Source organism: Salarias fasciatus (assembly GCF_902148845.1).
Source record: "Salarias fasciatus chromosome 23 unlocalized genomic scaffold, fSalaFa1.1 super_scaffold_20, whole genome shotgun sequence".
Classification (NCBI taxonomy): Eukaryota; Metazoa; Chordata; class Actinopteri; order Blenniiformes; family Blenniidae; genus Salarias; species Salarias fasciatus.
The window spans coordinates 14057782-14068116 of record NW_021941230.1 but is presented as its reverse complement, the minus strand read 5'-3'; the positions used below and the strand labels follow the sequence as shown (position 1 = coordinate 14068116).

Sequence of the window (10335 nt, the reverse complement as noted above, 5' to 3'; positions counted from 1 at the left end):
ATCCACACGAGTTCTTCAGGCCAGATGGAACCACTCAGGATGAAATACAAACTGGTCCGGTTCCATACGGTTCAACACCTGCTGCAAACCACATCCTGCCTCACCTTGGTGCAGAACAAGCTAATAAATTGGATTACAATCACAAAAATATCTCCTCAGTTAAACACAGTCAGCCTGAGCGGAGCAGATGATAATATATGATGAACTGAGCATCCATGATATGACTTAAAAACATCAATGAAAAAGGAGTAAAAAGGGTAAAAAGGAGATTAAAAAAGGACATCCACCGTGGTCCAGTATACGGCAAAACAAGGCTCTTTTTTTCACCATGGTCCACAAAACGAAAAGGAACCTTGTTCCACTGTCTGTGGGAACGTGATGAGATTCATCATTGCTGTAAGAAGCTCATAAAAACCATCTGGTCTTCACAGCAGGAAGGTTCAGAGGACCGACTTCATCCCTCCACTGCACTCCGCTCAGCGTCCGCCCGGTCTGCCGGTCTGCCGGTCTGCCCCCTGCTGGCCTGCAGAGACATGACGACACACAGGAGTGAGGAGAGTCTGGCTCCACCCAGAGCTCCAGAGCATCAGGAGAGAGGTGAACAGTACCTTACAGTACAGCCACAGCGCCCCCTGCAGCAGCAGCAGAGACAGCGGCACCACCACCCATCTGACGATCACAGCTGTTGGATCTGAACACACAGAGAACAATCAGCGTCTGTCTGAGGACTGCTGGGAGTGAGACCATCAGAGTCCTCCATCTGGGCTCCCTCTTGGTCTGGATCAGGTCTGGGTGGCGCTACAGAGACCAAACCCCTCCAGACATGTCTGTCCCTTCCATCTTCCTCCAGCTCTTCTGGCTGGACTCCAAGTCTCTCCCAGACCAAAGCAGAGAGTCCTGGACCCCCCTCGGGGCCTCCTCCCAGTGGGACCTGCCTGCTGAACCTCTAAAAGGGGGAAAACCCACACATGTTCTCTGGAAGGGTGGAGTAAAGGAGGAATCAGCTTCTTCTTACCGGACACAGACAGAGACAGCAGGTGGCTGTCTGACCAGAAGTTGTGTCCAAAAACATGGAGGTGATAAACACAGCTGTAGTTTCCCCAGTGGGCGGGCTCTGCGGCAGGAAACAGGAAGTGTGCAGAGTGATTGACAGCCGGCTGGGTGGAGTTGTAGGAGGTGTTGGAGGAGGTGAAGGTGAGCTGGAAGGAGCCTCCTGGGTACTGTGGCTGGATGGAGCAGCTGATGGTGAAGGTGGAGCCCCAGATCACCTGGAGCCCCTGCTGCTGGGCCTCAGAGACCCCGAGGATGGAGGAGGAGGAGGACACGGAGATGACTGGATGGAGCAGCAGGTCTGACAAGCACGCACACACACACACACACACACACACACACACACACACACACACACACACACACACACACAAACACACACACACACACGCACACAGAGCTTCAACTCTGACTGTGGTGAGTGAGGAACACCCCACTGATGAACTTACCTGAGCAGGTGAGATTACTGCTGATATTATCTTCATCGAAAAATGAACATTTCATGAGATCAGATCCAGACTGAAAGCAGTCGTCGCTAATCATCACTGTCAGTGTGGAGTTGACTGAACGTGTCTCATCTGCAGACACGGCAGAGCCGCAGTGAAGATGTGAACAAAAAACAGCTGCTTTCTTCAAAGACCACTCATCAATATCTGTTGGTCTCCAAACTCCAGACCTTTTGATCTGCAGAGAACCTGCACAGCGACTGTTTTCTCCCACCAGCCTGACTTCAGGAAACCCTGAACGAAGAGAAGAGTGAGAGGATGGAGTGAGAGTGAAGAGAAGAGGAGTGGAAGCTGCAGCTCCTCTTCTACCTGAGCAGGTGAGTCCAGCAGCTTTACCAGGTGAGCAGCTGCTTCTAGCTGAGCCTGAGCTTCTACAGTCCAGCAGAGCAGACTCATGGCCTCCACACTGGAACTCTGGGCTCCACCTGGGAGTCTGCACGTCTCCATAGAGCGCCCCCTGCAGGACTGAAGGAGCCCCACAGTCCAGCTCCCGACACACCACCTGTGCATCCTGCAGGTCCAGGTCTGCTTCACACACTGAGGACCAGGTCTGGTCAGACGGGTTAGTCTTCACCTGCAGTCTGCCTGAACAACGACTGGATCCATTCATCAGCCGCACCGAGTCTAAACACCAGGGTTGGGGAGGAACGGAGTACATGTGACACAGTTACATTAATAGGATACAAAAGAAATGTAACTGTAATCCTTTACTGTTCATAAAACTTTGTAATCTCATTACAGGTATATCTGATAAAATCATGGATTACTGAGTGGGATTACATTTTAAAATCAGATTGAATATTCCAGACATATGAGCTGTCCAGACTTTACAGCACAAACCATGACACTACCATAGAGATATGAAGAGCAGTGATGGGAGGAGCCGCATTAAAATAAACCTCATTACTAGTTTTAGTCACAAGTAATCTCACTCCTGACTTTTCCCAGCGTTGCACCGTTACCATTACTGACAATGAAATTCTGTGTTTCCGTTACTATAATTCACCCTTTCAGCTGGTTTTTCCTCCTCCATAGTCCAGTGGAGCTTGTTTAGAGAAAGAAGGAACCTGATTGGTCCAAAGTGCATCACGTGACGTGACAGAGCTAGAGCTACAGCCACAGAGAGCCCTGATCATTCAAAGGCTTTTAAACTCAATGGAAGTTCAGACCTCTACTGTCAGTAGCTGTTAAAATGTGATCTACAGAGACAAATCAGATTTGATGGTAAATGGTAAATGGCAAATGGACTACACTTGTATAGCGCTTTTTACCCTGCATGACAGAGCGCTTCACACTGCAATATCACATCACCCTTTCACACTATACTCGGTGGTGGTAAGCTACTATTGTAGCCACAGCTGCCCTGGGGCAGACTGACGGAAGGGAGGCTGCCAATCTGCGCCATCGGCCCCTCCAACCACCACCAACCATTCACTCTCACAACTTTCATACTAGGCAAGGTGGGTGTCTTGCCCACCTAGCCAAGGCCAAGGAGCGGGGATCGAACCGCCAACCTTCCGGTTATAAGACGACCCGCTCTACCAACTGAGCTACTGAGCTAATGACTAAACAGACTCTGAGTGCAATCCAGTCTTAGAACAGATGTCGCTGATCTGCAATGGTCCCAGTGATCTGTAAGAGAAACAAACGCAAAACTACACTCTTCTCTGTGCCACAAAATCAGTCCTTCTGTTGAGGGGAGGTTTGAGGTGGCCTTTTCACAAGGCTGCCTCCTGCACTGAAGTGCCTTCCTCCCCCTCACACTCTGGCCCCCAAACCCCCACCACACAAAACAAATCCATTGTTTGGAGAAAGAATCTTCCTTCCTCGCTCTCCCCCCCCCCCCCCCAATAGGTATGCATGAGCCAACAACCCGGCAGGTATCAGCTGCGTTTACAAAAGAAAAGCAGGCCAGTGAGTGGCCGCTAAGTTGTGCGCTGAAAATCAGGGGAAAAGGGGAAGAGTTTCATAGGTAGGAAAAAAAAAAAAGAAAACTTGGGATTACAAAAAAATCAGTCTTTTTGGAAAGAGTCTTCCTGGCCGATTTGCCAATTTTATGTATTTAAGTTTGCAGTATGAAATTTAACAAAAGGTCAAAAAATTCAAGGGGGAAATATACTTTTGCAAGGGGCTGTTTGTGCTTGTAGAAAATATAACACTGAATCAGCATCTAATGTAAAACCGAAGAGGTTGACGCAGTTTATGTTTTTCATTTCTTCCTGTGATTTATTGATGATGCACAGAATTCAGTCTGCTTGGCTGATCAGGGCAGCTCCCGACGAATCTTATTCATTGTGCCAAGGATGGTGGTCTTCCGTCGGAGGAGTTGTTTGTCGAGTGCCAGAGACGTGAAGAAATGTATCTGTTGTTACCGCTCTGCCTTTGTCCAGAAACGGCTCCATCACCTTCATCGCCACATCTTCTCCCACTCTCACTCCCTTGGCATGGCTGGGGTCTTTCCCAACATAGGGGATCATGCTGCACACATATTTAGTCTTCAGGTCACATGCCACCCAGAACTTTATCCCAACCTGGTCTGGTTTTGTTGCAATGTATTGCAAGAAACAGCAGTGACACTTTGTTGGGAGCAGCTGTTTGTCTGTGGTGATGTGCCTGCCTGGACTGTAGGAACAAATGCAGTTTGCAACAAAGACACTCCAAACATTGGAGATTGTGGGAAACCTGTCAGTCTCAACTGGGTCCCAGTCAAACCCTGGGAGTTACATCACAATTTGTGATGGTTAAAAAAGTTCATTGTGTTTGGGAAGAATCTTCTCTGCCAAACTCAGGAGGAAATCTCAAAGTAGTCCCTGGCTGTTTTCAAGCCTCCTCCTCCCCCTCAAAGGTATGCATGAACCAACTAGCTGGAAGGTATCGGCTGCATTTACAAATGAAAGGTGGCTGGCTGTAGGAGAACGACTTGTGTATTCAAAAGCACTGGACCACTTTGGCCTCTCTGGGTTTCCCAGGGAGGCCAGAAAATCCTAGTATTCCAAGTGTTAAACGGTTAACCATGTGCATCCCGAGTATGAAGAGCAGCTGCTTCCAGCTGATCCAGCTCCTGTACAGTTCATCTGCATGGAGCACAGCTCCTCCTTCAGGGACTGCTTCCTGGACGCTTTTCCACACTGACCACAGCAACAACCGCTGCTGGGAGCAACTGAGGCTGAGCACAGAGTTCAGCAGGTAATCACATTACTCAGAGTATTTAGTGTTTGTGGAGAGTGACAGTTGTCAGAACACTGAGTGGATGACACACTGTGTTTGTCCTTGTCTTTATTTCTGTTTACTGGTCTAAAACTAATGTAAACTACTCTGATACATGACTCTGTCTTCACTATTTCAGTAGTTCGAGGAAGTTACTGACTACATTTTTTGACAGGTAACTTGTAACTGCAGCAGATTACATTTTTAACATAACCCTCCAAACCCTGCTGAACACATAACAGAACGTCAACCAGGGGAAACAACAGAACCTCAGATGAATCAGGAAAACCTCAGGGGGAAAATAGAAGCTCAGAGAAATCAATAGAACCTCAGAGGAAACAGTAGAGCCTCATACAAAACAGCAGGAGTCCAGAGGAATCAATAGAACCTCAGATGAATCAGTAAAACCTCACAAGAAACAAAAGAACTCAAAGAAATAGTAGAAGCTCGAAGGAAACAGTCAACACACAGAGGAAAGAGAAGAAACTCAAGACAAAATGATAGAAACTCGGAGGAAACAGGAGAAACTCAGATCAGCTCCAGCAGTTGAGGGATTTTCATCCTCAGATCTTTGTGGATTTGAGGTTTTTTTCTGACAACATGATTTTGTTGGAGACCAATCAGCTGATCTCTGGTTTGAGTAACAAACTGAAGCAGCAGAAAAGCAACAGGAAATTAATCTGCTGTTAAACCAGAAAGGAAACATTCATTTTTTTAAAGTCAGCAAAACAAACCTGAGCAGGTGAGTTTCAGGGTGAGAGAGGAGCTCCATGATTTAACACAGCTCCAAAGATCAGATCCAGATTGAACACAGTCTGAGTCGATTCTCCACATAGATTGAACTGACACAGCAGTTGGTTGTACAGAAACAACAGAGCCACAGTGCAGATGTTCACAGATAAGAGCTGCTGTCTTCATGGTGAAGTCACCGTCCCCCAGAGGTCTCTGTTCACCAAGAACTTTCAGCTCCAGACTTCCTGCACAGCGACGGGCTCCTCCCACCAACTTGAACTCATCACCTGAACTCAGAGCAGAGAGAGAAGAGAGAGAGGATGGAGTGAGTGTGAAGAGAAGAGGAGTGGAAGCTGCAGCTCCTCTTCTACCTGAGCAGGTGAGTCCAGCAGCTTTACCAGGTGAGCAGCTGCTTCTAGCTGAGCCTGAGCTTCTACAGTCCAGCAGAGCAGACTCATGGCCTCCACACTGGAACTCTGGGCTCCACCTGGGAGTCTGCACGTCTCCATAGAGCACCTCCTGCAGGACTGAAGGAGCCCCACAGCCCAGCTCCCGACACACCACCTGTGCATCCTGCAGGTCTAGGTCTGCTTCACACACTGAGGACCAGGCCTGGTCAGACGGGTTAGTCTTCACCTGCAGTCTGCCTGAACAACGACTGGATCCATTCATCAGCCGCACCGAGTCTGAACACCAGGGTTGGGGAGGAACGCAGTACATGTGACACAGTTACATTAATACGATACAAAAGAAATGTAACTGTAATCCTTTACCGTACATAAAACATTTGTAATCTCATTACAGGTATATCTGATAAAAACATGGATTACTGAGTGGGATTACATTTGAAATCAGATTGAAGATTCCAGACATATGAGCTGTCCAGACTTTACAACACAAACCATGACACTACCATAGATATATGAAGAGTAGAGCTCATAGATATACAGTATAAATAGAAGACACTATGGATATATACCGAGCAGTGATGACAATAACTGTTATTTTGTCTCCACTGGTTTGGTTCATTTCTTCAAACAGAAATGACCTTTTCAAAACTCGAAGATCATTTGGCAAAAAAGTCTGACAGTTCTGCACAAAACCAGATTAATGTAGCATTTCCTGTTTGTATCTTTTTTGGTCAAGTGTTACTTTATTGCAATAATCATATACTTAGTTTTGCAATAAATAACTGAACAAGCACCTTAAAGTTCCAGTCAGAGGTGATCCACATTCTTTGACACATTTAAACTCATTTGTTTTCTAAAGTAATGCAATCGTTACTTTACCAAGTAATTAGTAATTTATAAAATATTATAACTCAGTTACTTTGTAATGAGTAACTAGTAACTATAACGACTGACTTTTTAAAAGTAACTTGCCCATTTGATATCCGACTTCACAATGCAGGACTGTGCTCTGTGTACAAGTTGAAAATGTGTTGGTTGTTGTTTTGGTGGGGTGTTGTTGTACAATGTACACACTATTTTATTAGAATGTGGTGCTTGATTGTTCAAAAAAACAAAAAAAAAAAACAAAACAACTTGCCCAACACTGATGAAGAGTGGACTCTTGGTCCGGACTGCATGTGACCTGACTGTTCTTCCTTGTGGCCACCAGGGGGCGCAGGAAACCAAAGCAGCCCAGCAGTGAATGTATGCAGAGCAGCTGCTTCCAGCTGATCCAGCTCCTGTACAGTTCACCTGCATGGAGCACAGCTCCTCCTTCAGGGACTGCTTCCTGGACGCTTGTCCACACTGACCATAGCAACAACCGCTGCTGGGAGCAGCTGAGGCTGAGAACAGAGCTCAGCAGGTAATCACATTACTCAGAGTATTTAGTGTTTGTGGAGAGTGACAGTTGTCAGAACACTGAGTGGATGACACACTGTGTTTGTCCTCGTCTTTATTTCTGTTTACTGGTCTAAAACTAATGTAAACTGCTCTGATACATGACTCTGTCTTCACTATTTCAGTAGTTCAAGGAAGTTACTGACTACATTTTTTGACAGGTAACTTGTAACTATACCGGATTACATTTGTAACATAACCGTCCAAACCCTGCTGAACCCATAACAGAACGTCAACCAGGGGAAACAACAGAACCTCAGATGAATCAGGAAAACCTCAGGGAAAAAACAGAAGCTCAGAGAAATCAATAGAACCTCAGAGGAAACAGTCGAACCTCATACAAAACAGCAGGAGCCCAGAGGAAACAATAGAACCTCAGACGAATCAGTAAAACTTCACAAGAAATATAACCTCAAAGAAATAGTAGAAGCTCAAAGGAAACAGTCAACACACAGAGGAAAGAGAAGAAACTCAAGACAAAATGATAGAACCTTAGAGCAAACAGTAGAAACTCAGCTCAGCTCCAGCAGTTGAGGGATTTTCATCCTCAGATCTTTGTGGATTTGAGGTTTTTTTCTGACAACATGATTTTGTTGGAGACCAATCAGCTGATCTCTGGTTTGAGGAACAAACTGAAGCAGCAGAGAAGCAGCAGGAAATTAATCTGCTGTTAAACCAGGAAGGAAACATTCATTTTTTAAAGTCAGAAAAACATACCTAAGCAGGTGAGTTTCAGGGTGTCAGAGAAGCTCCATGATGATGACACACAGTTCCACAGATCAGATCCAGATTGAACACATTCTGAGTCGATTCTCCACATAGACTGACGTGACACATCAGTTTCTTGTACAGAAACAACAGAGCCACAGTTCAGATGTTCACAGATGAGAGCTGCTGTCTTCAGGGTGAAGCCACCGTTCCTCACAGGTCTCTGTTCACCAAGAACTTTCAGCTCCAGACTTCCTGCACAGCGACTGGCTCCTCCCACCAACCTGAACTCATCGACCCCTGAACCCAGAGCAGAGAGAGAAGAGTGAGAGGATGGAGTGAGTGTGAAGAGAAGAGGAGTGGAAGCTGCAGCTCCTCTTCTACCTGAGCAGGTGAGTCCAGCAGCTTTGCCAGGTGAGCAGCTGCTTCTAGCTGAGCCTGAGCTTCTACAGTCCAGCAGAGCAGACTCATGGCCTCCACACTGGAACTCTGGGCTCCACCTGGGAGTCTGCACGTCTCCATAGAGCGCCCCCTGCAGGACTGAAGGAGCTCCACAGCCCAGCTCCCGACACACCACCTGTGCATCCTGCAGGTCCAGGTCTGCTTCACACACTGAGGACCAGGTCTGGTCAGACGAGTTAGTCTTCACCTGCAGTCTGCCTGAACAACGACTGGATCCATTCAGCAGCCGCACCCAGTCTGAACACCAGGGTTGGGGAGGAACGCAGTACATGTGACACAGTTACGTTAATACGATACAAAAGAAGTGTAACTGTAATCCTTTACCGTACATAAAACATTTGTAATCTCATTACAGGTATATCTGATAAAAACATGGATTACTTAGTGGGATTAAACTTGAAAATCAGATTGAAGATTCCAGACATATGAGCTGTCCAGACTTTACAGCACAAACCATGACACTACCATAGATATATGAAGAGTAGAGCTCATAGATATATAAAGAGAAGACACCATAGCTATATAGCAAGCAGTGATGACAATAACTTATTTTTGTCTCCACTGGTTTGGTTCATTTCTTCAAACAGAAATGACCTTTCCAAAACTCTAAGATCATTTGGCAAAAAAGTCTGACAGTTCAGCACAACACCAGATTAATGTAGCATTTCCTGTTTGTATCTTTTTCAGTTAAGTGTTTATTTATTTCATTAATCATATACTTAGTTTTCTCATAAATAACTGAACATGCACCTTGAAGTTCCAGTAAGAGGGGATCCACATTCTTTGACACATTTAAACACATTTGTTTATTAAAGTAATGCAATCGTTACTTTACCAAGTAATTAGTTATTTTTAAAGGTGCTGTAGGCAGGATTACCTTCGCAAGATGGCGATTTGACCCATCCAAGATGGCGATTTGAAACCCGGAGTCGTGCCCACCTCAGGGTGCCGAGCGGGGCCGGCAGTGTCGCTGCCGCCTGTGCCGGCGGGTTGATTCACCTGTGACCTTTTCACGGCGGGCCTGGGGTCAAAGCCTCTTTTTAAAGAATTTGTGCCATAGGGAGGATTACCTTCGCAAGATGGCGATTTGACCCATCCACAATGGCGATTTGAAACCCGTAGTCGGGGCCGGCAGTGTCACGGCCGCCTGCGCCGGCGGGTTGATTCACCTGTGACCTTTTCACGGCGGGCCTGGGGTCAAAGCCTTTTTTTAAGAACTACAGTAGAAACAGACAGTGTCCTCCGGGGAGTTTTGATGATGTTATGCCCGATGAAGCAGGTAAATTTGTGGGCATGGACTTCCTCGTGTGCGTTCACGAGAAACAGAGCTTTAAAATGGTGCCCCCTCGACCAATTAGGAGAGAGCCTCAGGGGCTCTTCTGATTGGTCAAAGATACCTGGAGCAGTCGAGATTCCTTTTCAGCTCAGAACAGAGACAGATGGAAACGCTGCGCCCTCGTGGTAGTGCAATTATGCTACACTCCTAAAGGATTATCAATGGATACTCTAACATTTAATCCAAAGAAAACACAGAAAAATTAGCATTGACTAGCAAAATCCTGTCTACAGCACCTTTAAAATATTATAACTCAGTTACTTTGTAATGAGTAACTAGTAACTATAACGACTGACTTTTTAAAAGTAACTTGCCCATTTGATATCCGACTTCACAATGCAGGACTGTGCTGTGCTCTGTGTACAAGTTGAAAATGTGCTGGTTGTTGTTTGGGTGGGGTGTTGTTGTACAATGTACACACTGTTTGATTAGGATGTGGTGCTTGATTGTTCAAAATATTAAAGAAAAAAAAGTAACCTGCTCA

General features: G+C 46.1%; 1 protein-coding gene across 1 annotated transcript; it reads right to left on the bottom strand.

The window, feature by feature from the left end:
• Nucleotides 1-287: 287 nt before the first annotated feature.
• On the bottom strand, nt 288-9295 carry LOC115383652 (scavenger receptor cysteine-rich type 1 protein M130-like). The gene is made up of 5 exons (XM_030085784.1): nt 9266-9295; nt 8237-8342; nt 5867-6184; nt 5498-5782; nt 288-564 (listed from the first exon to the last, which is right to left on the bottom strand). Exons 1-5 carry the CDS (start codon nt 9293-9295, stop codon nt 455-457), a joined length of 849 nt encoding a protein of 282 aa, XP_029941644.1. The 3' UTR covers nt 288-454.
• Between the last annotated feature and the right edge of the window lie 1040 nt (nt 9296-10335).

Bases quoted from the DNA above. Each gene is read 5' to 3' on its own strand.
- LOC115383652 (XM_030085784.1), bottom strand. From the start codon at position 9,295: ATGTGGATCCCCTCTTACTGGAACTTCAAG. The intron at 8,343-9,265 runs GTGCATGTTCAG...GGGGTCGATGAG, and splicing joins CCTCTTACTGGAACTTCAAG to TTCAGGTTGGTGGGAGGAGC. The intron at 6,185-8,236 runs CTCTCATCTGTG...AACCCTGGTGTT, and splicing joins CTTCACCCTGAAGACAGCAG to CAGACTCGGTGCGGCTGATG.